The 27,151-nt window shown below is 47.1% G+C and overlaps 3 protein-coding genes across 6 annotated transcripts in view; 1 reads left to right on the top strand and 2 right to left on the bottom strand.

Annotated features, from left to right (window-relative positions):
• The window catches only part of GTPBP1 (GTP binding protein 1), a 28,993-nt gene extending 25,506 nt beyond the window's left edge, over positions 1-3,487 (bottom strand). For 2 of the 3 annotated variants that reach the window (XM_059936985.1, XM_059936986.1), the window contains exons 1-2: positions 3,267-3,487; positions 488-599 (exon numbers count right to left, since the gene is read on the bottom strand). In XM_059936985.1, the coding sequence (XP_059792968.1) occupies positions 488-599; positions 3,267-3,458 (304 nt within the window). In that variant the 5' untranslated portion in view covers positions 3,459-3,487. Of the gene's footprint in view, positions 1-346; positions 405-487; positions 600-3,266 lie in introns of those variants that run through there. The other variant, XM_059936988.1, reaches the window with a different exon arrangement.
• A 3,332-nt stretch (positions 3,488-6,819) lies between these two features.
• On the top strand, positions 6,820-19,240 carry JOSD1 (Josephin domain containing 1). Of its 2 annotated transcripts, XM_059936982.1 has the most exons (5): positions 6,948-7,274; positions 7,678-8,497; positions 16,031-16,159; positions 16,288-16,482; positions 17,129-19,240. In XM_059936982.1, the coding sequence occupies exons 2-5, from the start codon at positions 8,313-8,315 to the stop codon at positions 17,226-17,228; spliced, it is 609 nt and encodes a 202-aa protein (XP_059792965.1). In that variant the 5' UTR covers positions 6,948-7,274; positions 7,678-8,312; the 3' UTR covers positions 17,229-19,240. The 2 variants fall into 2 exon arrangements, with proteins under 2 accessions (XP_059792964.1, XP_059792965.1); XM_059936981.1 differs by lacking the exons at positions 16,031-16,159; positions 16,288-16,482; positions 17,129-19,240 and having other exon boundaries at positions 6,820-7,347; positions 7,678-8,317.
• Positions 19,241-20,590: 1,350 nt separating this feature from the next.
• TOMM22 (translocase of outer mitochondrial membrane 22) lies at positions 20,591-22,650 on the bottom strand. The gene is made up of 4 exons (XM_059934855.1): positions 22,514-22,650; positions 22,149-22,267; positions 21,562-21,679; positions 20,591-21,323 (listed from the first exon to the last, which is right to left on the bottom strand). The coding sequence occupies exons 1-4, from the start codon at positions 22,637-22,639 to the stop codon at positions 21,249-21,251; spliced, it is 438 nt and encodes a 145-aa protein (XP_059790838.1). The 5' UTR covers positions 22,640-22,650; the 3' UTR covers positions 20,591-21,248.
• Between the last annotated feature and the right edge of the window lie 4,501 nt (positions 22,651-27,151).

The following is a 27,151-nucleotide window of genomic DNA, read 5'->3' as shown; positions in this document are numbered from 1 at the left end:
AATGGGCCCCATTACAATGGAATAAGGGGCTTGGAGGACAATAACAAGTCCCTTCCAGAATGGCAACAAGCCTAGATGTCTGATGGGATCTCACAGGGAGAAAAGAGGACCTCTGTTATCACAGCTATCCCCACCGAATGGTCAGTATGGTCCAGGGCAAGGCAGCCTTGCTGAAGAGAGGAATTCTGGATGTCCTTTCCTTGCTGACATCAAGAAGTATCACAGGGGTCCTCTGCTAAGCAGGCAATAAGTAGCAATGGGATCTGTAAATCGGGCTTGGAGGGGAAGACCTAGAGCTGCCTAAGGAAGGCTTAATTCTAGAACTAACTGTGACTTACTCTATTACCTCGGACAAGAAGTTTCCTTGCTTTGTGCTTCATCTCCTCTTATGCAAATGTAGAGTACTGGCGGTAGAAAAGCAGCATCTGTAAAACCGCTTGGAAAGTGAATTTTTAAAATAGTAAAGTGAAAGGAAAACTATGCTCACCTGATCCCTGCCCAATGACATATATGGTCTCTCCGCATCCCTCGTCCATCCTCTCCCACATTTGCCGAAGTAGGCTGTCATACTGCTCTGATGTAGGGCTCACTAGAACCAGCTAGAAGAGAAACCAACAGCCTTAGGACCACACTTACTAGAAGAACACCACAGCCAAAGCAGATCAAGAGCCTGACCAAAGACCCTGACTGAACCCCACAGCACCCTGATCTAAAATAGCTGTGCAGCCCTCTCATGCCCTCTCTGCCTCTCCTTAAATAGCCTTTGAGCCCAAGGCCTTATGAGAGTTGAGTTATATGAAGTACTGAAATGAGTATGTCTGAACCACAACCCACAGAAAAGAGGGTGTGAGCAGCCTGCCTCCTGCTGCTTAACGGGAGAGGCAGGACCCACAGTGACCGAGAATCTGGCATTGTAGGTAGAAATTAATGAGTAGTGCTTTACGCCTACATGCCAAAGTCTTCTACCTGCAGCTTGCAACTCACAGGACAGAGATCTCATATACTGCCATGCCCTCCATCCAAGGCCAATGGTTCCCATAATAACATAAGAAGTCTGTTCCAACTTGCCTTGGCTATCTCGATTATTTAGGAATCGGCAGTAAAAACTGCTGCAAGACTCATCTTTATCAACAAAACACATTACCCCTAAGATGGGTATTAGCACCGTCATTTTGCGACTTTCTGCCAATAACACTAAAATATCAACCACTTATCTGAGGAGGCCATTTACCAACAGGCATGTCAGATCCCATTCTCTAACCACTCATGTGTGACCTTGGACAAAGAACTTAACCTCTGAGTCTCAGTTTTTTAATCTACAAAATGGAGATACTACTACCTACATCCTAAGGCCACTGTAAAGACCAAATAAGATAACATGTAAAGCATCCAGTCCACAGCTCAATAAGTGGTAATTACAATTTTCTTCACCCAATCATCCTAGAAAAATCTTCCTGGATGAAACTAGCCACCACAGTTCACTAATTGTTTCTCCTTTTGGAAGCTCTCAGAGCCTTATGTCCATCCCCACATTTAACTGTAGCAAGTATATAAACTTATAGCTTCTAATCTTTTCCTCAGGAATCAATCTGTTCAACCCATCTATTCTCTCCCTTCACATCAGTTTTTCTTTTCAATATCACCAGTATTAATCTACATATAGCTTCTCAACTTTAAAATACTGAGAAGGACTTCCCCAGCTACGTGATGAAGCAACACTTCCCTATCCTGGAACATTAAATAAGTTGGTCAGGAAATAAAGGTACTACTCTCTGCAACTCTGCCCTGCAATTTCCCACTGTTTTCAGGTTTCTTCAGCACCTTGGCCATGAATTGACATCTAGCTCATCTGCTTGAGTCAAGTGTATCTCTTACAATTTCCTGAGTTGACTCATCAGAGCTTATACTTTGAACCTGGGTGCTGGGTCCTGTGCATCGTGTCCCATTACCTCACACATTTCCCCTGACCATCCTCTCTCTGAACTTGGCCAGCCTCGTTATGGCATTAGAGGCACCAGACAGGACCACTGTGACAAGGTGCAGTACCAGCTTCTAAGTGCTCAGCAGAGACTAGAGGGAGAGATCAGTTAGCTGCAAGGTAAAGTTCTCTCCTGTTTGGATCAAGTTTCATGCAATTTTGCCACCACAGACTAGAAAGTCACAAATGTTTTCAAAAGTCGTTAAACTTCTCTACTGTAAGTATTCAACAACAGGTAGGAGGTGGTATCGGTGTTCTATCTTGCATCAGCTGCTATTTAATCTGCACAGGGAATTATCACTTTATTCAGTTCACTTCAAACATTTACTGAATAGTATGTAACCGGCAGTATAGTAGGTTTCTTACATACAGTTCTCATTTTTACAATGCATCTGTACTAAAAAGATGATGGTGCTGGAGAACTGAGAGGTTAAGAAACTTTCCCAAGGTCACAGAGCCTTTTTAACTGGCAGGGCAGGAAAGGGAACCCAGCCCTGTCTGACTCCCAAGTTGGCATTCTTTCTTTTAGCAATGTTAGGCACCTTCGAAACACCAGTCCCAAATTATACCTAATTTTTTATTCCTCCCACCCCCAACGCCAAGCAGAAGATGAGCCCTTAAATCCTGCCCACCTTCTCAAGAGCTCAGAAGACACGATTTAAATCGTCCTTCATTATTCCAGTCAAACAACATAAGGTTCCACTCCCAGAATGGCGAAATGATGGGTCACTGCCCATCTTTCACTTCTGTTTTGGGTGGGTTTGTAAAGTAGACATTCTTCAGACGTCCTTCTCCCGGACTGAGCGACTACTTAATGTTTCCTCTCCCGACACCAGGAAGAGCCGCAGCTGCCTCCCTGCTCCCCCCTCGGACTACATGATCCTCCCGCGCGCCCTGCCCAAGCCACCTCCGACCCTAGGCTGCCGTGGACAGTCCACGGGGAGAGCCACTCTCGATCTCGGGGGAGGCGGCACCGCGTGAGGACGACCACTGCACGAGTAGCTGCCGGCATCCGGCGCCCGCGTTCCACGTGGCGGAGCCGAGGGGTTGTGATCTCGGCGGGAGCCGGACGGCGGGAGGCCGGGTGGGCGCCGCCGCGGAAGGACAGCGGTGCGGCGGGCCACCGGAGCCGCCCCTCGCCGGGGAGCCCGCCGCGCGTCCCGCACTTACAGGTGGGAGGGCTCGGCCCCTCCCGCCCCCGCCGTCGCCCCGGAGACTGCTCGGCCCCACCGCCCGGTCCCCCTCGGCGCCCGGTCCCCTCGACGCCGGCGCCGGCGCCCGGGCCTACCTTGCTGGTGAGGTCCAGCTCCGGTTCGCCGTTGAGCGCCTCGCCGTCCTCGCTGCAGTCCGAGTCGAAGCCGCCGTGGAGCCGGGCGGCAGCCGCCGCGGCCCTGGCCGCCCCCGGAGAGCTGGGCTCGGGGGCGAACATAGAGGCAGGGACCGGCGAGTCCATCGGGAAGCGACTCCGCTCGGCCGCCATCTTTAATAACTTAGGCTAATTCGTAGCCGGCCTCCCCTCCCTCCTCAGCTCATTTGCCTAATCTATGCGCAACCCCGCCCCAAACCTCATCAGAATAATTTATGCGAAATTTCTCCAGCCGCGTAGAGGATGACACGTATCTCTAGCTAAGAAACAATCGACCAGGCCTCTCAGCCACCAATCGCTGCAGCTCTTTCAAGCACCTAATGAATAATTAATGAGATCCAAAGCCCAACAACAAATGTCTGAGACGTCACGCGCCTTGATCGTAACTTGGGAGGGACAGCACCATCTCCACGCTACCTGCCAGGAGCCTTCCCGCCAATGGGAGCAGAGCAGGGCACGACTGACACAGCAGCCATACAATGAGAGAAATACACACAACGCTTACCTTCACCGCCCATCACTCTCCTCGTTTTCAGAGGCAGTGCTCAGCTTCCCAATCCTGCTGCTAGGCAGTTGGGGGCGGAGAGCCTTCCGATGATAGACAGGTGAAAGGCCCAATCCAGTCTTCGGATAAGTCCCGCGCCTCGGGCCACCGCCCACGGAGATAGTAAACTGCGCAAGGCGCCTCCCACTCAACTCAGTGACTCCGGGCAGTCACTGAAGGCTGATTTTCGACCTGCTGGCAGCCTCCAGGCAATTTTAACACTAGGATCGATGCCTGGAATACTACGGCAGCCAGAGCGCGGCAATTAACTGAACGCTGACCTTAGGGAGAATTCTCCATTCATTGCCTCTGCGGAGAGTGCAATTACACGACCAAAATGAGGCAACCAGCTCAATAGAAGCCAGAAGTACCTCAACACATTTGTGAACTGTAAGGCCGAGATCTAGAGTCTGTTAAGGTAGTTTCCTATGGATGATTCTTTCTGTGTCATCAGCTGTGTAAAACCCAACCCAAAACACTATCAACAGAAGTTTTACTGTCTTGAATTCCTCTTCCAAAAGACTGAAGAGCTTTATGAAATTAGGGATTAGTCAAACTCTAATAATGCTGGCCATGGCCACTCGTCCCAGGCAGCAAGCAAGAAAGAGCAGCCGGGGGCTTCCCTGGTGGCGCAGTGGTTGAGAATCTGCCTGCCGATGCAGGGGACACGGGTTCGAGCCCTGGTCTGGGAAGATCCCACATGCCGCAGAGCAACTAGGCCCGTGAGCCACAATTGCTGAGCCTGCGCGTCTGGAGCCTGTGCTCCGCAACAAGAGAGGCCGCGATGGTGAGAGGCCCGCGCACCGCGATGAAGAGTGGCCCCCACTTGCCGCAACTAGAGAAAGCCCTCGCACAGGAACGAAGACCCAACACAGCCAAAAATAAAAAAATAAATAAACCCAAAGTTTAAAAAAAAAAAAGAAAGAGCAGCCATTTGAGAAGCTAACATACCCAGATTTAGGGGTTTGGAACACAAGATTTTGTGAGCAAGAGGCAGGGTTCCAAAGAGGCTTCAGTTTCAGGGATCTACTTGAGAGTTAAGAGGCAACTTCTTGTTCCTGTCTGCAACTACGATCAAATCTTTTTTTTTTTTTTAAATATTTGGCTGCACCAGGTCTTAGTTGCGTGGCACGCGGGATCTTAGTTGCGGCATGCGGGATCTAGTTCCCCGACCAGGGATTGAACCCAGGCCCCCTGCATTGGGAGCGTGGAGTCTTAACCACTGGGCCACTAGGGAAGTCCCCAATCAAATTTTATCTGTACAAACACAGCTGGGAATCTGGGATGAGAAGTCATCCAACTCCAAAGGTCTTGATAATAGTTCTTCAATTTTTTTTTCTGGCGAAATTGCTCACCACTATCCTACATATGCCTCTATGAGGTAGATAAAAAAAAAAATTAAAATCTCAATTTGGCAGAAGAGCCAAATATTATGGCATTATACTCTAGAATAATATTGATATTTAGAATCTTACCAACTGGCTCTTCCAGAAAAAGTTCAAGTTCAGAATGTGCTGACACCTGATGGTAAGCTAAAAAACATGCCCTTCTCATTACAGGGCTTTACCCAGAAAAAAAAAATATTCTCAGAGAAGGTGCTTCTTGAATAGAGAAATCTGAAGTCACATTTTAGAGAGGGAATTCCTTACCATCTTTACATCCTCTTTCGGAAGACAGGTTAGAACCTAGGTTCAAATCCTAGGTCCACTATTTACTAGCTATGTGACCTCAAGCAAGTTAATTAACCTCTCTGTGCTTCAGTTGTCATCTCAAAAAAAAAAAGTACCTACCTAACAGGTTAGCAGTAAATGAGTTAATGTAAGTAAAGCACTTAGAAGAACAATGTTTGCAAGCCTCAATTACGAATCATACACAAATATAACTGTAATCCTTAGGTGGCTTACAAATTATAAAAATTTAAGATAATTCAAAAGTTGTCTGGACGAGGGCAGAGGACTCCCAACCACATGGTAGGCACACAAGCAAATGTGTTAAGTGATAATTCTGTGTTTAGTGTAATGGTGTTGTTAAAAAGAAACAAGCCCAAAATGGAGTCACTTGTGTTGAGCCCCACCAAGATTTAACACCTAACCTAACTGCAGTTTCAACCTCTATCAGGAGTAGAATCTTAAACCAATCACTCTGGAATTTCCTGAACAACACTAGTGAGGTAATCTGCCTGATAAGACCCCTTGCTTCCTATAAGAGAATGTGACCTTCCCTAATACAATCCACTCCTTCTTCTGCCTATTAAAAACTTTCCATTTTGCACAACTCCTAGGAGCGCCTTTCTATTTACTAGGTGGGATGCTGCCCGATTCATGAATTGTTCAGTAGAGCCAAGTAGATTTTCAGATTTACTCAGTTGATGTTTAAGTGTTGAGCTGTGTTGAAGCAGGATTAAAGAAATGACTGAATGCAGTGTGATCTTCTTTTATTGTTTTTCCAACTTCCTGAACAAAAATCCAAAAGGATAGCAACACTAAAGTGGATGATGAATATTTGCTGAATCCTTCCACATGTCTTTGGGTAAAAAAAAAAAAAAAAAAGGAAAAACAATCCATGTGGGACTGAGTTCATCTTCCTGACACACACAATGCACTTACGCCTTGAGAAAACTCAGAGGAAAGCTCTATGGCCGCCACTGTGAGACCAGACGGGAACCCGAAGGCAAAAGGGCAGTGGTCTATGAGCAGCAAGCCGAAATACGACACCAAGGAACTGAAATAGGACTATTCCACTTGAAACGTGACTCCCGGCGAGGCACTTACCCTCACAGCTCCTGGAAAGTGAGGGCGGTCGGGCCCACTAAACAAGAGAATTTGCGCCCGACCGCGTCAGTAAGGTGCTTTGAAATCACCTGGCGAACGGCATGCTAGACAAACATAACACGGCCAGCGCAGGTGAAACTAGTCCGGGTTCGCGAAGGCACTCTGCCCAAAAAGCCTGATCAGAAGGACAGGAGCGCTGCGGAGAATCGCGAAGTGTAGCCGCAGGATGGGTCGCCGCCCCGGAACTGAGCCGACGCCCGGGGGAGGAGAGGGGCGGGACAGGCATCGGGGCGGGACTCCCGCCGGCCGCCCGGCCTGCCCAGCCCCGGAGGGAGAGAGCAGAGGATCCGGGCACCAGCCGAGGAGCCGGGCACTAGCTCTACCTGCGGCGAGACGCCGCTGCAGCCGCCGCCGGGCTACCCACCCCACACCGCCAGGGGGCCCAACGCAGCCTGCACCCGTGAAACAGACGCACGGCGGCCGCGGCCCCAAAGCCGGCGCCGCTGACGTCAGGCCGACGTCAGAGGGGACGCCGCGGCGGGGCGGGAGTTGGGACGGCGAAGGAGGGCGTTTTCGGAGCACGCGCCGGGCTGGGGCCGCTGACGTCGGGCTCAGGTGCGCGCGCTCGCTCGCCCGCCCGAGCGCGGCCCAGGTGGCGGCCCGCAGCTCCAGGTGGCGGCGTGCAGCGGTGAGGGGGCGACCGGCGGCGCGTCCGCAAGCTGTCCCGGCGGCGCGGGGGACCGGGCGGGGGCAGGGTTAGGGGAGCGGCGGGAGGGCGCCTCGGCTTGCACTCACGTGACGGGCGGGGAGGTTGGGGTGGGGGCGGCGAGCTGGGTGGGCCCGGGCCCCCGAGGGCGAGACGAATTGTCCGGCCCCACCCCTCGCGGGCCTGCCCGTCGCAGTGCAGGACCTTCCTTGGGGCTGGGGCCGGACCCGCCGCGCAGCTTCCCTGGGCAGCCTGGTCCTCTGCGGCGGCCCGCCCGACCGCCGGAGCTGACAGGAGTTGTCTCCCCCGTAGGGCCGCGGCGAGAGGGTGAGAGTCCGCGCTTTCCGAGGGAGCTGCGCCGGCCTCGGCCCCGCGGGGTCCCACCGTACCCGAGAGGATGGAGAGACTCTCCCGACGCCCCAGCAGGGCCCGCGATCCCACGCTGGCCGGCCCTCGCTAGCTGCTCGAAATTTGCGTTTTATCCACCACCTAGGCCTTGTCTCCTGAGTCAGTGGCGTTGTGGTTCCAAAGAAATGGAAGAAAAGGAGCGATGTGACCGACTCCGTTCGGTCCTCCTGCCTTGAGGCCTGGTTGGCATTTGCAGAAAGGAAAATACAGCAAGAAAATCGTGTTTTTTTGGAAGGGGTAGAAGAGGAGGGTGGGAGAAGGAAAACAAGGTCTTAGATTTTATATGATTTTTTAAAACTTCTGCACTTCGACAGTGGTGGCAAAATACACTAAATCCAAAAGTTATCTTTCTTTTGAGAGGAGGGGGATTATTTTTCCTTTTGATTACAACCTTTTCTCCCCGTGACAAAGCATAAATCATGGACACCAGAAAATAAGGTAGACCTCAGGAATCCTGAAAAGACTGAGAAGCTTATATTCCTCCTCAGGAGGGAAGAGTGGGGTGTTTTTAGCCCTCTCTGGAACCTAAAACGAAAAACATGAGTTGCGTGCCATGGAAAGGAGACAAGGCCAAATCCGAATCATTGGAGCTGCCCCAGGCTGCACCCCTACAAATCTACCATGAGAAACAGCGCAGGGAACTTTGTGCTCTGCACGCCCTCAATAACGTCTTCCAGGACAGCAATGCCTTCACCCGGGAAACGCTGCAAGAGATTTTCCAGAGGTAGGGGGCCTCCTTCTTGGTGTCTCTATACTTTTGTGGTCTTTTTGAATTTCTGTGCGTGGGGCAACGTCTCTGCTGCATAAACCTTCAAACCAACAGGGATTGTTAGCTAAATGCTGTTAGCAGGTATAAGGGACACAGGAATGGGAAAGAGAATAATCAGGACCACTTACTGAGCACTTACAGTGGCCTGGGCACCCTGCTAAGAGCCTCAGTGGTGTTATCTCAAGTGATCCCCTCTACAATCCATTGGAACCTGTGTTGTCATTTCCATTTTATGGATGAAGACAGGGCTCAGAGAAGTTCAGTAATTTGCCCAAGGTACCATAACAAGAGATGAAGCCAGGCTTGAATCCAGGTTTGTTGTTGCTGTGCTGTTGACCACTGTGCAGTTAATGCCTCTCAAGTCCTGCCCCCAAGGAGTTTAGAGTCTAGAAGGGGGACAAGATATGTACACAGTCACCTGTCATCAGAGTTGGAGTGTAGTGGGTTCCATAAGAAGGGTATATACACAGTGCTCAGCTTTTCTGCGAGGCCATGTGCTGGCCTTGGTGCTCTTCATATGGTGTTTTGTGTAGCTCTCCTAACAGTAGATTTACTGTCTCTATTTTACTGATAAAGAAACAGAAAGAAAGGTCAGGTAATTTGTCCAAATAGCTTCTAAGTAGCAAAGCTGTGATTTGAAGCTGACTCTAGGTCCCCTCTCCTTTCTACTTCATTCTAGAGGGCCTTTCTTATCCACTTTCCAAATGCTACCGGACAGGTTGATAGAAGTTCAGCTTTCTTCTGTCAGCTTTGATGTTCTAAAATTCTTCTCTCAAAGGGTATGAGAAATGGTTCTGCAGTGGCTGGTTCAGCATGTGTGCTGTCCATAGCAACTTTTGACAGTGAGCCTGTCTCACTACTCCAGCTTATAAAGAGTTATCCAGCTCAATTCTCAGTGCAGAGAAAGCCCAAGAATTCTTCAAGCAATGTATATTGGCAGTTCCAGAAGACCCTTCTCTGACTCCATTCAGAGATGAAATGATTGCCCCAGAGGGCCTGAATTACAGCTGGGAACAACCTATTTGGGGTGATTTATGAAGCATAGGTATGGACCACTTACCCTGAAAGAACCATAGGCCCTCTCTTAAAAGAGTGTTAATCTCAGTGTGCTGACAAAATTGTAATGAGAGTAATTATTTTCCAGTGCCAGTAATAACCATAGTAATGCCTTAGCAGGGCAGATGTGTCCTTTGCATCATGGCCATCATCTGGCAAGTAGAATTAACTCTTCTCAGGAAATAGGGCCCTAGGAGGTGAGATAATTTGTCTCAGATTGCTAGGTCATGTAACTGAAAGTAGAAAGGAGGCCAGTCCACTAGACTGCTTCCTTTTGGCCAGCCATTAATATATCTTCTACTCCGAATTGGATATTTGCAGATTATTTCCTAATCGAAGTCTAGGGAGAAGAAAAAGACTGACAGTGAATCCTTGAATGTGCTTGGTACTTGGTACTCTGTAACAGTCCTGCAACAACCTTATCAGTAGTGATCCTAGGAAACTAGGGTTCCATTTAAGCAATTTGCCCAGTTTCACTCACTAGTAAATGTCAATTCCAAGATTCGGTGTGTCCATTCAGAAGTTTTCCACTTCTCTAAATTTGGCCTGGATCTGCCATGATGATGATCACTAACACAGATGAACACTCAGCTCTGTGCAAAGCACTGTTCTGAGTGCTTTCCTTGTGTTAATTCACTCCTGACACCAATCTTAAGGGTAGATCCTGGGACTTCCTTGGCGGTGCAGTGGTTAAGACTCTGCACTTCCACTGCAGGGGTCACCGGTTGGATCCCTGGTCAGGGGGATAACATCCCACATGCTGTGCGGCCAAAAAAAAAAAAAAAAAAGGTAGATCCTGTTATCTTTCATCTTTCCAGATGAGGGAACAGAGTTCACAGAGCTGTTAGTTGTAGGATTTGGTCCCAAGCTTTGTGAATGGAGGGCCTGCTTTCCTATCTGCTCTGCTACTTCCTGAGTATTGGGAAGGCGTCTAGAGCAATTGCATCATCAGTAGCTGTTCACCCTGCTGGAAAGTTGGGCCTGGGTTTGAAGATGTGGGCTATGAGCTGTTTGTGGATAATAGCAGGACTCTTTCAGCTGTGTTTTCCCTGAATGAAAGAATGCTAAATATTTGCTAAACACTCACATGGAACCAAAGTTCTATTCTTGGCTTTTGAAGCTTCAGCAAGTTGTACTACATTCCCCCAGGTACCTATCAGCACAATGTAAAGATCCACCTCAGAGTAACAGCAGACCAGTACATATGAGAATATATGTACCCTACCACTCCAGAGGTGGAATTCCGTATGGAGTATTTAATATGGGAAGATTCTGTGTGGATAAATAGAAACAAAGAAGTGTGAAAGGGATGAGAGGAAAAAACAAAGGGAGGAGAGGTGAGGGAGAGGAGATAGAATTTTTTAAACAAACATTTACTAGCTGCCTTCAGTATGCCAGGCACCACTACACACTGTAAAGAAAACAAGCTGAACAAGACTCAGCTGCTGAGAAGTACATCTTAGAACTGTCCATTGACCTGGCCTTGAGAAAAGACTTAAGTGAATTTAGAACCATGGAATTCAGAGCAGTCTAAAGGGAAAAAGATAATCTATTTGGATTTTAACGGAAAAGAAGAGTAATGTTGGCAGTAATGTTAACTAGATAATTTTTAATTCCCACATCTTAAGTTCTATGCTTTTTTGAAGATGTGGCTGATGAATGGTAGAAATGGGACAAAATTTTTGATTAATGTCATTTGTTGAGAGGAGGTTCATCCTAGAAGTTGAATTTTAGCCAGACAGAAGAAATACACAAGCAGGGTGGAGTTTCAATGCAGTTGTGGGTATGAGATGACTCATGGTTGGAATAGAAATGAATAGGAATGTAGACAGGACTAAGCTAATGACTCGGCAGCAACACAGGAACAGGGAAGAGAGGAGTCAGGTGTGACAGGCTCAGTCCAGGATTTGAAGATAGTGGTCACGATTGCAGTGATAGCAAAGAGATCATTGGTTTTAAAAGGATGAACAACTGAAATTGGAGAAAAGGTCAGACTATAAGAGACTGTAGATACTGGTGAACATCCTCTACCACAGAGAAGCCCTCCTGCCTCCCCATTAAAAAGTCCCTGAGCACACATTTAAAGGAAGGAGCCACATTTAAAGATATGGTGGTTGTAAACTGAGAAAAGGTGTTGTTGAGTGTTAACCTCTAGAGATTTAAATTTTCTCATCCAGGGGCCAGGCAGAGTCTTCCTCGTCGTCGTCATCGCCAACACCTACAGAGTACTTTTGTGCCTGGCGCTGTGATCTGTGCTTTATGTATTTAATCTGTGCTTTATGTATTTAATAATTTAAAAACACATTAGGAAGTTCTGAGCCATATTTTCTAAGGTCACACCTCAGAACTTATAAAAAGGAAAAAATTAAGGGAAAAAAGGAATCTTGATGAAATGTTTCCACATCTCCTTTTCATTCAAACCTGAAACATCACCTTAGCCAGACACAGTGGTAACTACAAGAGAGGACCAGAGACTTAACTGAGGGCACAGACATCAGTGGAGAGACCTGGACGAGAACCCATCTTCTCAGTTGTAAATCACTTCAAATCTTGTGGCTCTAACCTCTGCCTATGGTGACAAAAATGAGAGGCTAGCGTATAGTCCAGAATTTCCGTGGAAATAATTAAGACAGTCCTGAATAGGAGTTTGCCGAGGAGTCCCAAGAAGACATTCCACTGGGACAGAGTAGAATTCCCATGGAATTCAGTGGGATCAGTGTGTTGAAATATCCAGGAGACTGTTCATTGTAGCTTTAGGTTTAGAGGTGGAATCCTACCTCTGCCACTCAGTAGCTGTATATGACTGTACAAGTCACCATAACCTCTTTGTACCTCAGCTTCCTTACTTACACTATGGGGTTAATTTCTATCTCAAGTTTGTTGGAAGGATTAAGTGATAAATCTCATAAAAATAGCTAACACAGTGGGCACTTGATTATTGTCAAAGTAAAAACAAGCACTGGTATAATGGGCACACTGGATGGATCCCACTTATTCAAATGGCTGCTCTTCTAGGAGTGAGATGGAAACCATTCTTAGCATTTCCTATATTGATTGGTTTGACAAACACATGGTTATGCAGTTGCCATTGCCCAGCTGTGAGAGATAGAGAGGAGATGAGTCATCCCCTTTGCTTTGGGAATTTACTATTTTGTTGGACATGTATAAAATAAATGAATTCTTCAATGGTCCTATAAGATAGGAATCATTCCCATTTTTACAGAGAAGCTCACAGGCATGGAGATTAAATCTCAGAATTGATATTGATGCTGCTTGGATGTGAACTCAGATGTGTGTGGTCCTCCTGATCTCCCTCCTTTTTCTACTGCACTGGAGCCAGGAAGGATTCCATGGAAGAGGTAGGATGTCAGGTTGAGCTTGAAGAAGCTTTAGGATTTAGCTTGAAACAGGAACTAGGATAAAAGAAGAGAGGCCACGTGGTCATGGTGCCTGAAGTACACTAAGCCCAATGAAAGGGAAACAGCAGGTCAAGTGGGGCTGGGAGGGTTGGAGTTGGCCAACCAGGCAACTGGCTCCACTGACAGTTCTTATGTAAGTGAGTGAAATGATACCTTGGTGAAGGTGGCAGGAACATAAAGGCTGAATAGGTGGAAGGAGCATTTGGAAGCAAGGAGGTCAATTTAGGAACCTGTTTCAAAAAATCCAGGTGTGGGACTTCTCCGGCGGTCCAGTGGTTAAGACTCCACACTTCCAATACAGGGGACGAGGGTTCGATGCCTGGTCAGGGAACTAAGATCCCACATGTCACATGGTGCAGCCAAAAGATTTAAAAAATTTTTTAAAAATCCAGGTGTGAGGTGAGGGGCCTCCAGTTAGGGGAGAGATAGTAGGAATAGACAGGCAAGGATTTGAATCTGAGATTGAATATGTAGGACAAGGAGAAGAGACACTTGGAACACTAGTCCTAGAAGGTGCACCGCAGAAAAAATGTGTGGTCAAACCAGTTTGGGAACTGAAACCTTTTGTACACCCTCTCCCCAAGACTCAAGGTAAATATTAGCATATTAGGGGCTTCAAGAAAACCTGTAGGAGACCTGTTTACTTGATTCATTCAGCTATTGTATTAAATGCCTCTGTGATCCTCTGAGGAGCACACTGGGGGGAAACGCAGCACTAAGGTTTGAGCCTGGTAGGGAGTTAGATGGTGAAAGAGGTGGAAGACTCAGCAGTTTCTTTGCTGGAACCTTCATGCCTCTACTGGCTGGAGACTTCTCTGAAGGTATTGAGAAGCTACTGAAAAGTTGGTGAAGGGAGAGGAACTTGATATATCTTCAGATAGACTTTCATATGCTTTCTCATTTAATCCAAGTGCCCAAGAACCCACTGAGAGCCTTTGTCCTATTAAGCTACATTTTAGGCCCAGGCCAAGGGATTCAGCTGGCCTTTCCTCTTATCAGCCCAGTGCCACCAGCCACTCTGATTCATGAGTCCTTGCCGTAAGACAGCAAGCAGAACTTTGGATTCAAACAAACCCGAGTTTGAATCCTAGTTCTGTCCTTTATAAGGGAAGTGATCACGGGCTAGTCATTTTAAATCACCAAACTTCTGTTTCTAAACCCATAAAATGGTAATAATTCATAGCTTCTTATAGGTTTATTGTGAGGATTAAATGAGATACATATATGGAAGCATCTGTCATCAGGCGTGGCAGAGAAGTTTTCACTAAACGGTATTTATTTTCACAGGTAGAACAAAGTTTGGTTGCAGAGTGGAGTTTAGTGTCCTCAGATCCCCTTCTTTGCTAACTCTGGAGGCTAGCATATAAGCCCTTATTATTTTAAGGGTCCGCTAATATTTACAGGGCAAGAGAGAGGGAAAACAAAATAAACATGGAAAACGTTTCAACAAACGTCCCTTGAGCACCTATCACGTGCCAGGTATTCTTTGAGGTCTGGTGATGGGTAGAGAAGGCCCCTGCTGTCATTCTAGTGTGGAAAAACACACAAGTCAGAAAACACGTCCAGTAGTAACACGAGCTGTAATTAAATTAAAGCAGGTGGATGTAAGAGGAAATGACTGGGAGAAACGTAAGGTTGGGGGGTCAGAAAAGGTCTCTAGGGCAATAACACTTGAGACCCAAAAAATGAGGAGCAGACCAAGTGGAGATCTAGGGGAAGAGGATTCCAGACAGCGGAAACAGTGAGTGCAGAGGCCCTCAAGTGAGAAAGAGCTTTGTGTGTTCAGATAGCAGAGAGAAGGTGTTTGTGCTAAGAGGTAGGGATGAGGTCAGCAGAATCCTAAGGGCCTTGCAGGCCAGAGGAAGTAGTTTAGATCATATTTAAGTGCTTTGGGAGCCTTGGAGGGTTTAAGTAGTGGCAAGAGTATGTTTTATGTTGGAAAAATATCAGTATGGTTGCTGTATATAGAGTATAAGATTTCTTAAGTTTTTAGAGTTGACCTAAAGATCTGATTCTCTTCTGGAGATGGCATTCAGCAACCTCCTAGACATCCGCTCTCCACTTTTATTCCTGAGGAACTCACGACATTTCCCTTCCTCGCCTTCACACAGAGGTGAAAGGCATGCCGCCCCTTCCTTCAAGATGGCCTTTCCTCAGGTCCTGGCCTGCGCAGCCTATGAAAGCAAATTAATAGGATTGGGAATGCCTTCCGAACTGACCTTGTCATGAGATGGAGGAGTGGCTAAAGAGGCCTGGGCAAAGATGGCTTAAAGCCAGTGAGCAAACCAGACTGCAGTTGAGTTTTGTTTATCTGGTACAAAAATTTTTTCCAATTTGTGTTTGTTTTTTTTTTTTTAATTCAGGTATTTTACACACGTGTATATTCAGAATACCTTTAGGTAGTTCATGAATTTCAGTTTAATATGGGCCTTACTACTTTTTATTGCCTTATGTGGCCCCAGTTCATACATTTATCTTACCTGTCTGAGCCCCTGTAGGCCTTTGAGTATTTAATGATTGATGATTACCAAGTATGCAAGCCTTAAATAGAAAGCATTTAAAGTGTAAGAAATAAGAGTAAGAAATGCTACCCATGCAATCAAAATATCAAATACTATTTTTAATGTTAAAAAAAAAGGCTGTATCAAGGCAGGAAGATCAGCAAGGAAGAAGACAGCAGAAATGGGAAGACCGGGGATTTCATAGATGAGACTCCTTCATGGAACATTCTCTGTATCCATTGAATTCACTGGAGACACACTTTCTAAACGGCAGGCAGATAGGCCCCACCGCTACTGAATTATCGTTTTTCATAAATGGAAAGGTAATCCCTAGGGCAGCAGGAGCCCAGACTTCAAAATACTTTGGTAAAAACTCGTTACATTTATTTGAATGGGAGGAAACAAGCTTCCAGGGGCAGTGGTGTAAAGTGCTCTTTTGTCCCTGCCAGTGCAGGGCCAGGAGGGGTTAGGTTGACCAGCAAGTCTCAGCTTTCCTCCTTTCACATTTGCAGGTTGTCTCCAAACACCATGGTGACCCCCCACAAGAAGAGCATGCTGGGAAATGGGAACTACGATGTGAACGTCATTATGGCAGCACTTCAAACCAAAGGCTATGAAGCTGTTTGGTGGGACAAGCGCAGGTAACTGAACCAGGCTTGACTTGATGAGAACTGGCACTCAGCTGGGGAGGTGGCCAGTGGTGGTGTTACAGCTGGGGAATCCTGGGGAGTTGGCTGCTGCAGAGCCTGACACCGTTTCTGTTCTGCAGGGATGTCGGCGCCATTGCTCTCACTAACGTTATGGGCTTCATCATGAATCTGCCCTCCAGCCTGTGTTGGGGTCCACTGAAGTTGCCACTCAAAAGGCAGCATTGGATCTGTGTTCGAGAGGTGGGAGGTGCCTACTACAACCTCGACTCCAAACTGAAGATGCCCGAATGGATTGGAGGCGAGGGCGAGCTCAGGTACCTGTGTGGCTGACGTAGTGGCAAGTTGAGCTTATCTTTGGACAAAGGAAATGAAATTCCTAGCTCCTTGGATCCTCTCCTTATTGTTACTTAGAATCATAGGGTTTCAGACTTCAAAGACCTGAATCTTTGATGGCCCAGGAAGACATTAAATCCTGTTGGTAGAGAAGTCCCATTACCTGGGATGCTGGCTTTCTAGTCTGGCGGGACTGGCATTGTAACGTTCTCCAACTTGACAGTATAGCTGCCAGTTCAGTGAAAGGAAGGCAAACATTTGGGCCAGAGGGGGCTAAATTTCCCTGGAACCAAAGAGGAAACTCTTTATTCTTCTTCTTCTTTTTTTTTTTTTTTTTTACAATTAGAAGTCCTTTAGAGTACTTTGGGCTCTGTTCCTCACAGAACTGGCTACTGTTGGCAGTAACACATGAGGATGAGCAAAAATTCAGATTGGAAATTTAACTGGACAGACTGAGGGGTAACCAAATGTGGACTCCTCCAAGAACAGATCACTACTAGAGTGTTTAGGGCAGCCAAGGGTATAAATAACAAGGGTCCTGTCTGGCGAACACGTGGCCCCAAGACTGGAGTTTGCAGTTTTACTACTATTTTCATTTTCTCTTTCATCTACCCTTTTTTCCTGTAGGAAATTTCTAAAACATCATTTGCGAGGAAAGAACTGTGAACTCCTGCTGGTGGTACCAGAAGAGGTGGAGGCCCATCAGAGTTGGAGGGCTGATGTGTAACACAGTTCTACCCAGCCTTCCCTCACCTCAACCCCCGAAATCCTCTGTGATGTGCTGTGGCCTCTATAGTGGGTCTGCCCTTGCCATGTCCCCAAACATCTCATCGGGTTTTTCCCCTCAGATTTGACAGTGCAATAGGACAGACGTGTGGACTGTTACAGAACCAACCAGCGTTACTTGTTCTGGGAAAGGAAAGTAGGAGCTCTGTGTGCTTAGGGCAAGCTATGGAAGACTTTTGTTTTATATAAGAGAGGAGAAAGAAAGGTGGGTCTTAGCTTATTTCCCCGTTTCTCTGAGGACTTGCCAGAGGCTCTGCTGGAGTTCACTGCTGCTCTGACTCACCTGGAGATGCTGCCTCCACTTCCCCTTTCCTGGCAATCAGTGGGTCTGAAGACACAGTACAGGCAAAGCCCATGTGACAGGTTTGAAGGACTTAGAGCAAAAAGGCCTCTCAGGAAACCATCTCCAAAACTGCAGCAGCAGTACAGCATGCTGTCTCCAACCCTTAATGCCGCCCTTACCCCGTTTTTAAGAGTGGTTTATGGCCATCCTTGGAGTTTTATGATGAAAAGTTGTCTAATATTCCATGCCGGGTGGTTGAATCCTGCGATGTTCTAGTGTGACAGGGTGAGCTAGATTCCTAAGAGGATGCGGCCAGGACCAGGCTGGGGCAGGCATGGGCAGCCTGTCCACCTCACTCCAGCATCGTCCCTCCCACCTCACTGCATTGCATCGGTTTAGGAGGCTTTGGGGCACAAGATAGGCAAAAGGGCAGTTTTCCCAGCTGACCCACTCTGGCAAAAATCAGGAAAAAAATAAGACTGCCTTTGACATCAAATTCTAGTTTGAGACAGAGTTGGGCAAGGAAAGTATTGGGAAGATAAGCCTTCAGAGACTTGGAGCAGCTAGAATGGGTAGAAGTCCTAGGCTTGGAGTCGCTACAGTGACAAGAAGCAGAGCCCTCACGTTGGGTGGATATGTGCGTTACGCTTTGTCATCTCTCTGTAGCTTCCTTTACAGATCAACTGAGAATGGACCCGCCCCCTACCTCTTTAAATAGTTGTAGGCCACTTTTCTCCCTGTAACTTGGGAAAACAAAAGGAGAAGTAAGGGTCATACTACACCGCCTGTCACCACAGTGGCTGTGGTTGTCTCAGGGCAGGCGGGCAGGCAAGGATGGCCTGTCCAGCCCTCACAGGTCAGTGGTTTCGGCAGGTCTGAGGTCTGCCCCACTGGCCAGACCTCTCCAATAGCAGAGCCAGCCTGGGGCTTGCATGTCCAGCCTGAGCAAGCTTAACGGGACGAAGCTGAGGCTTTCTCCCCACTGTGACTGGAGTGCATGTTTACACCAGCACTTTTTCTGCACATGTATCTTCAATCCAACAAGGCCATTTTTTATGCTGAGTAACAGAGGCCACCAAGCGGCTACTGCATTACACCCTCTCAGCAAGTGGCCGCATTCTCTTCTGCACCATTTTCTACACCAGACCTGCTTGGCACCACAGGGAGCTCTGCGCCCCTGCACAATGACATTCCAACCACCACCAGCCAGAAGTTACAGCCAACCTTGCTGATTGTCACAAGCAGGACCTTGGGTCCACTGGCACTGTCAGTGACGTAAGCCATTTCCTGGGAGGAGGAGGAAACTCCTCGCCACCAATCTGCTTGGGCCTGTGCAAATGGCACTTCAAAGGAGTCCCCATGCACTTGGAGTCCATGAGCCAGTGGGATATATGCAAAGACGCTTAAACATTTCAGGGCTGGTTTCTCTGTTCATATCCAATTCTGGTGCTTAGGAACAGGGACCTATGCTGATGCCCAAGGGCAAAAAGCCCCACTTCCTTTAAGAAAGGGGGGCAGGCCTGACCCTGATGCCCAGTAAGGGGCAACCCTAGGCTTTTTGTTTTTCTTGCTTTTATTCCTTTTTGTTGGCCTTGTGCTGGGTTTGTTTACAAAAGATGTATTTTGTTTAACCAAATATTAAAAATGGAAAACTCCATACATAAATTTCATCTGTCTGAATTCTGTAATTATGTACATTAAAAAAAGTGAAGTTTAGTACGATGCTGCTTTGGAAGGAATTCACTACCACCATAAGTCATCTTTTAGAGACATACTGTGCTTTGGCCAGACCTCTCACTTCAAAAATCCAGACAAAATACTCACCAAGTAGGACTTGATTCAGAAAAAGCCCGAGACACTTTCCGATTTAATTTGTAAAAACTAGACTCCACAATATGAAGAACCCTAACCCTAATCTTAAGTACAAGTTTTCTTTACTGACAAGTGACTATTCTTCCCTGGTTAACAGGTGGAAGATTATGTATTTATACAGAGGACCTGGGAGGCCCCAGCACCAAGTACATAGCAGGATTCTGAGCCAGACTGCCTAGATTTGAATTCAGATCAGGGATTTTCTATTCAGCCTGGAACAGATCACTTAACCTTTCTGGGACTGTTTTCCTCTTCTGTAAAATGAGAATACTACCACCTCCTAAATTGTATAGTATAGTTCCAGCAACCCACATAAAAGACTTAGTACTGTTACTAGCACAATGCCAATAAAAATGTGTGTGAAATGGAAAAATTACGAAGTTCAAAGATAGGGCTACAGCTGGATTCACTGTCAATAGCTCATCAGCAATTACAGTTGATCCTCAAACAGCACAGGTTTGAACTCTGTGGGTCCTTACACGTGAACTTTGTTCAAGAAATACTACAGTGCCACATGAACTGTGATTGGTTGGACAGCAGACACATCGAGGACCAATGAAAAGAGAGATGCATAGGCTTTTGACTGCAAGGAGGGTTAGTTCCCCTAACCCCGTGTTGTTCAAGGGTCAACCGTATTTTCAAAAAGAACAAACCCAAGATGTTCTATTTGCAACCTTCCTATCCCCAGACTAGATAGCAATACTATGTCATTCCTTACAAGTCCTTTATAATTATTGTGGTTTTTCTTTTTTTTCCCTTTGGCCGAGCTTCACAGCATGTGGGATCTTAGTTCCCCAAACAGGGATCGAACCCGTGTTGCCTGCAGCGGAAGCACAGAGTCCTAACTACTGGACCACCAGGGAATTCCCCCTTTATAACTGTATAATGTCATTGTAGACTGTGCAAGTACATGGACCCAATCCTTTGCTGGTGGATCTGAAACTGATTGCTTGAAGTCAGAGAGGTTCTTGGTCAAAGACGAATTTTTTTTTACCTTTGGGAATTTAACTAATTTGGGCCTAAGGGGTCAGTCAGTATTAAACGGTGGTGCTGGCTGAGGTGAGAGAAAATGTGAGGGGCAGTTTTCTTTGCCCTTCTAAAATGGTCTAAATAATTTCAAGGTATGTATGACAAGCACTTGGAAGACATTTTTGGTTGGAATCATTTTTTAATATTTAAATAGAAAAAGTGAGCACTGACTTTTTTTTCTCTTTTAGACACACACACGTCTAACAGCCAAAATATGCAGAGGAAATGAGCTCCTGCTCTGTCCTCCACAGTCCCCATCTTGTGGTTGAAGCTGTTGCCAGCCCTCCCTCCATCCTTTCCAACATACACAGGAATTCACAGCACAGCTGTAATGCATTTTATCTCGTGTGCACGTCCCTCTCCAACATCCCCATTCTTAAAAAGCAAACAGTCGTTAATGGTCAGGGGCACATCCTTCCCGATGGCATCAGTTCCTACCCCACAATGGGATAGTGAGGAGATCTTCCGTCAGAAGTAATTGAGTGAAAGGGGTGGGACGGCCGGAGCTGGAGTAACCGTCTGTACTGCTGCACTCTGGTATCAGAGTGAGGACAGAAGAAATAAGTCAGGAGAGCATGGAGGGCACAGCTGCAAGTGAGGAGTCTCTCCATGAGACAATGTGGGGAGAATTCTCCCCACCAGGTTTAGATAGATCAATGTGCCAAAGTTAAAAAAAAATAAAATAAAATAAAAAAAAATTCCAATAATCAGCAGTTCAAACACTAGTGAATTTTCAAACTTCTCCCACCAAGACAGGCCAAACATAGCAGTAACAATCTAGATCTTTCCGGGAAGTGAAGGTAGAGCCCCGGGCATTCCTCCTGACAGCCCTGTATTAGGCCCTAGAAGTATCTGGAAAAGAAAAGGAGGGGTGTAAGGCACTGTACAGACCTAGGGCTCTCGTCTTCATCATACCTGTCCAGGCAGACAAGGTCTACGAAAACAACGCTGAGGGCGCAGTCAGGCACCGAAAAGAGTGCAGGTCGTATCCCAATCCCTACCGGCACGTTACCCGCCCTACCTATAGGTGCTGGAGGAATAAACACCCTGCGTCTCCACTACTGGCAAAAAGCCCAGGGTCCGGGCTCACCTGCCGCTGCTGCAGCTGCTGCTGCTGCTCCATCTGCAGCTTCTCGGTCTCAAAGACGACCGGAAGCACCAGGATCATGAAGGAAGTGGTTCCAATCCACAAGGCTGCCCTGGAAAACCTGCGGCGGGAGCGGGAGCATGATGCCAAGACAAAAACACGCAGCTTCACCGAGAACTCACCAGTAACCAAATCTCTCACCCTGCACGCTCCAATGTTTTTGGTAAGCGTGTTCTACCCAACTCCTGCTCTGTACTCCCACCGGAAACAGGAGGAGCAGTTCCAGGAACGGTGCATCTAGTGAGAGCAGTCTGAACATTCTCCTGAGTTCTCACAGTGCTACTTACACATCAATTACATCACATAATCTGAGATGATCCTCACAACGACCCTGCCCAATAAGAATCCTCACTTTACAGACGAGGAAATAAAGACCAAGAAAGGTTAAAGTAGCATCAGTCCAAGGTCACTCAGTGATCTAGCTGGCGGGCTGCCCTCCAACCCAGGTCTGCTGCTCCCAAAGCCCGTGTTCATTCAGGGCACCTCAGTCACCCCAGGCACACCCCAATGTCTTTGCCCTCGTCCCTTACCTGTACATTTTTTGAGCCACGAAGAGGGAGAGATCAAAAGTGGCTCCAGCCGCGGACCGGACTCTCTCCGGGAACATCTCCGTCAGACCCCACAGTCTCTCCGACAGAGTCTCATCTAACTGTGGTGGAGGAGGCGCGGATATGGGCCGAAGCAGCGATAACCACCCCCCGACGCCGGGACACGCCGGTCCCCTGGAGCTGGGGCACCCCGGCCCCAGCGGGGCCTCACCCCGCCTCCCGGAGACGCCTCTGCTCGGACCTCTCCAGGCGCCGCGACGCGCCTTCGTCCCGCTCCTGCAGCACGCAGAGCCCTCACCCCCGCTCCCCGCCCGCACCCTCCCAGCCCGCCCCGCGGCGCCCAGTACCTCCTCGTCGTCTTCCTCCTCCAGCTCCTCCTCAGGCTTCTCGGCATCGCCTTTCGGAAGCAATTCGTCCGGGGACAGCGGCACCCCAGGGCCGGCGGCGGCGGCGGCGGCAGCAGCAGCAGCCATGGCTGTGGGGGACACCGGAAGCGGAAGAGGAGAGGCGAGTGCGGCGCCGACGGCGGACAGAGCCGCCCTTCCGGGAGCCGGAGGCTGGAGGGCTGGGGAAGAGCGCCGCCCTCTGGTAGGCGGGCTTCACCGGCCTTCAGCAAAGGGCATCTGGGAGGTTGGATAACGTGAGACACGTGGGAAACTTATTAAAGTCCTGAATCGGGGTGCGTCAGCGGTAATTCTGTTCTGTGGGCTTAGGGTGAGCCCGAAAATCTGCATTTTAACAAGCCTCCCAGAGATCACACGCAGACAAACACGAATCCAGTTTCATTTCCCTGAGGGCTGTGTTTGGTAGGAGTAAATTAGAGATTTGGAGATTTATTGGTCTTCTGGGAAAACATCAAGTAAACAGTCCCAATGTTCTAAAACAAAGGCGAGTGTGTACCAGGCACTGTTTGTGCGTGCGAAGGGCGGGGGTGGGAGGGGCGCTCATTTAATCTTTACATCAACCCACTGAGGTGCTACTATCCCTTTTTTTTTTTTTTTTTTTGACCGGGCCATGCCGCATGCAAGAACTTAGTTCCCCAACCAGGGATGGAACCAGTGCCCCCTGCATTGGAAGCCGAGAGTCTTAACCACTGGACTACCAGGGAAGTCCCTATTGTCCCCATTTTAGAAATGAGGAGATTGAGGCACAGTACAGGGTTGCTGCAAGTATTTCTGGAGGATGGATTTCAAGACGTGGGTTTGCTGGCCAAAAAGTATGAACATTTAAAAATTTGGTAGGTATTAGCTAATTGCCCTCGGAATTATTATATCACATACTTTCACAATAGTAAATGGAAGTGTCCTTTTCTCCACACCCTCCCCAGCATTAGGTATTATCCATATTTTCATATGATGGATGAAAATGCTTCTTTTTATAATGTGTCCCACAAGTTATTAATACAAGGGTAATTAGATATACCTCTTTAGACAACTGACCATGGAACCGAAGAATCTCAGGATTGGACAGTCCCGATCCTTATCTGATACTTGAGAGACTTGTCCTGTGCTTACATACTCCGGGGAGGGCGGGCGGGGGTTTGCACTTTCTCCAGATAGAGTCCTCAGTCCTCTTTATCTTTGGATAGGGCAGCTCTAACTACAAAAAGTCTTCATGTCACAAAAGGGTGCCTACTGTCTGATTCCATTAGATAAAAAAAGACAGGCAAAACCAATGTATGGTGAGAAAGGTAGTGATTCCCTTTGAGGAGGAAGAGGAGGTAATATTTGGGAAGGCAGGAGAGTTTCTGGGGTGCTAGTAAAGTTCTATTTCTTGACGTGTGTGGTGTTTACATGGGTATGCCCATTTTGGATAATTCATCGGGCTGTACATTTATGAATTATACTTTTTGCATGTATTTAAATTTTTTTTTAAAGTAGGCTTGAAACCAAGCAGGACCCTGTGGGTCCCTCCCGGGTACAAATCCTTTCCCTGTCCCTGTTTCTTGTTTGTAGGAAACAGGCTTCTTTCAGCTTCCCTGACCTTCCCTGAGTTCCAAAGGGCAGGTTCAAACAGTTGCTAATCAGGGAAGGGAGGGAATGCAGAAACAAAGGAGGAGCAGTCAAGAAACAGTGCAGCGATCCTGGTTCCTCCTCAAGAGATATACATAACCTTTGGGTTCTGCTGCAGGAACTAAGGTCCCCACGCAGGTGGAGGATGGTAAACTCAGGCTGAGAGCAAGATTCCTGCAGCACCGCCCTGTTACCTCACCACCAAGCAATCAGAAGAAAGTCTGCACGCAGTGGAAGATAAGGAAGACTCTGACCCTCTCCCCAAATGATTCTCCCAGAATCTTTGGAGTTGGTTTTTGGACATGAGTCTGCCTTCTCCCCAGGTTGCTGACCTCCTGAATAAAGCAACCTTTCTTTTCCAACCAACACTTGTCTGAGTATTGGCTTTCGAGCAGTGAGCAGCTGAACCTAAGTTCAGTAACAGGCTAGCTTTACATAAATGCAAGGGCAATCAAATGCCAATGGCTTTTGATTCTCTTATGGGCTCCTTTAAGAAATGCTGGAAGACCAACACTCTTGAAGGGTAGAGAAGGCAGTCTTATGTGGAAACTACAGACATCATTGACTCTGATGAAATAAAATTCATATTTTATGGCAAGACAAGAAAAATTTAAACATAAAATCTTTCTTTGCCTGTTTGGGCCTCCTCCCTCCCCTTTAGTGTGTATTGTGCACCTGCATTAACCAGACCTCCTTAGGAGATAACCTTCCTTCTTGTAAAAGGCCATGATGACCCATGACCCACTACTCCCTGTGTACACATAGATCTGGATTGTGTAAACTGTCAATAATACGTCATTTAACATATAGCACTCTGTCTCAAAAACTTATATAACTGTGCTTTGACCTCTAACAGATGGAAAAATTCTCAGAGCTTTCTGAGAGGCTTTCTCCAGGTTATAATCCTCAATTTGGCTCAAATAAAAGCCTCCATTTCTTTCTTAGATCGACTGATTAATCTTTTTTTTTTTTTTCCATCGACAACTCTAAGTGGAAAGTCACAATGCTAATATGAAGAAGTTTTTGGAAAACTTTGACAAATTAATTTTGTTTATATTCACAAACAGTACATGATTTTTAAAAAAATCTATGTTTAAGGCTGAAAGAGCTCTTTCAATATTTATGAAATTGTCAAAGGATTAGAAAAAATATTGGGAATCATGTCATGCAGAGCATTCAAACCTTAGGAATAGATGTGATGATCTAGAAAAGGCAAAGTGAGAAAGACAGAGCCCTGTGGAATCAGGCAGGTCAGGGGGTACTTAGTCAAAATCATAGACAGAGAGTAGAATGGTGGTTGCCAGGGGCTGGCAGGGAGGAGATGGGGAGTTAGTTTTTGATGGGTATACAACAGCTTCAGTTTTACAAGATGAACAGTTATGGAGATGGGTGGTGGTGATGGCTGTACAACAGAATTAATGCACTAATATTACTTAACTGTATGCTTTAAAATAGTTAAGATGGTAAATTTTATGTTATGCGTTTTGCCACATAAAACAATTTAATTAAAAGCAAAAAAAATCAGAGTAATAACAACAAGAAAAACAGAACAACTATCCCCCAAAAAAGGTCAGGGGTGGGGAGGGGCACCTTCTTCCCCCAATCCAAGAGATTCGAGGAGGAGCTGCTGGAGATGAAGGAGGAAAACCTTCACTGAAGGTTTCAAGGGGAAATGCTCAGTGGCAGCAAAGAAGACATATGGTAAGACTGATGCCAGCCCAGGGCCCTCAATCGAGGCACAAGTGAGGGTGCCATCAAGTAAATGGTAATGTCCCATGCTGGGCACAAAGCTGACTCTGCCAGCTGGATGGTGACGACGTGTTCTGGAAACCCACACCTTAGCTCCTCTCATTCCCTATCCCTCAAGTCCATGGTCTCCACCTTTCCTGTTCCTGTCTTGTCAGAACGTGAAACTGGTAGTATAGTAGTTCCTAATTCAGTTCGCTTCCGTGTGGGGCGTAGATCCCTTTGAGAATTTTACAAAAGCTATAAGTACTCCCCCCCCAATAAAACATACACATTAGCCCATTTCTGTACGATTGTGCATATGGATCCCCTTGTTAAGCCTCAAACTGTAAGATTTCCTCTGATTTTTTGCACTCCCTCCCTCACACCCTCAGAACTTTCCATCTCAGCTCTTCAGTAACAGTTCTTCCCTAATCTGACACTCAGCTCAGAAATTTACAAAACCGTTGTAGTGATTACAAATGATAATGTAAAGTAGACAGCGCTATTTACTTGGGTGCCCCCACAAGTAGTAGACTTGGTCAATAAAGGCTTTGAGGAGGAAGTATTTTAGCCAGAACCTAATATATGTATCGGACAAAAAGGTAAATCTTTAAAGTATGTAGCATTTTTTTTTTCTTTTTTTTGGGGGCCACACTGCCCAGCTTTCAGGATCTTAGCTCCTTGGCCAGGGATTGAACCTGGGTCCTCAGCAGTGAAAGCGCAGAGTCCTAACCACTGGACCGCCAGGGAATTCCTGAAAGTACGTAGCATTTCAGTGCGGGGAAGAAAACCAACAAGGGTTAGGGTGGTGACATATAGCTGATTCTTTTTCCCATTTCTTACAGATTTTCATTAATAGGATTATCCTTGACTCAGCTCACACACCACATCCATCAGCAAACTTACAATTTGATGGTGGGCTCCACCTTCAATTCCTGCCTAGAATTTGACCACTTCACCTCCTCTACTGCCACTTCCCTGGTCCCAGCCTTGCGCTCTTCAGTCTGTTCTGACCACACAGAAGCCAGAGGGATCTTTTTTTTGTTTTAAAGTCAATCATAGCATTCTTCTGCTGAAACTCACCAATGGCTTGCTTCCCTCATCACCCCAAATACAAGTCCTTCTTCACTGCGGAGGTGTCCCACGTGGCTGCAGCCCCCTCAGGTGCCAGTGGTGGTGCGGAGGGGACCAGGACCCACGTCACTATGACAACCAAATGTGCCCCTCCTGACTCCAAAGGTTTCA

This window comes from Balaenoptera ricei, chromosome 10, assembly GCF_028023285.1.
Source record: "Balaenoptera ricei isolate mBalRic1 chromosome 10, mBalRic1.hap2, whole genome shotgun sequence".
Classification (NCBI taxonomy): domain Eukaryota; kingdom Metazoa; phylum Chordata; class Mammalia; order Artiodactyla; family Balaenopteridae; genus Balaenoptera; species Balaenoptera ricei.
Note: the sequence above shows the minus strand (reverse complement) of the source record. Positions and strands in the feature narration are given on the sequence as shown.

Excerpts from the sequence above, each read along its gene's own strand:
- JOSD1 (XM_059936981.1), top strand. The coding sequence starts at position 6,886 with ATGGGTCGCCGCCCCGGAACTGAGCCGACGCCCGGGGGAGGAGAGGGG. Across the intron at positions 7,348-7,677 it reads CCAGGTGGCGGCGTGCAGCG|GGCCGCGGCGAGAGGGTGAG; the intron begins GTGAGGGGGCGA and ends TCTCCCCCGTAG.
- TOMM22 (XM_059934855.1), bottom strand. The coding sequence starts at position 22,639 with ATGGCTGCTGCTGCTGCCGCCGCCGCCGCCGCCGGCCCTGGGGTGCCG. Across the intron at positions 22,268-22,513 it reads AGGAGGAAGACGACGAGGAG|TTAGATGAGACTCTGTCGGA; the intron begins GTACTGGGCGCC and ends CCTCCACCACAG. Across the intron at positions 21,680-22,148 it reads GTGGCTCAAAAAATGTACAG|GTTTTCCAGGGCAGCCTTGT; the intron begins GTAAGGGACGAG and ends CTCCCGCCGCAG.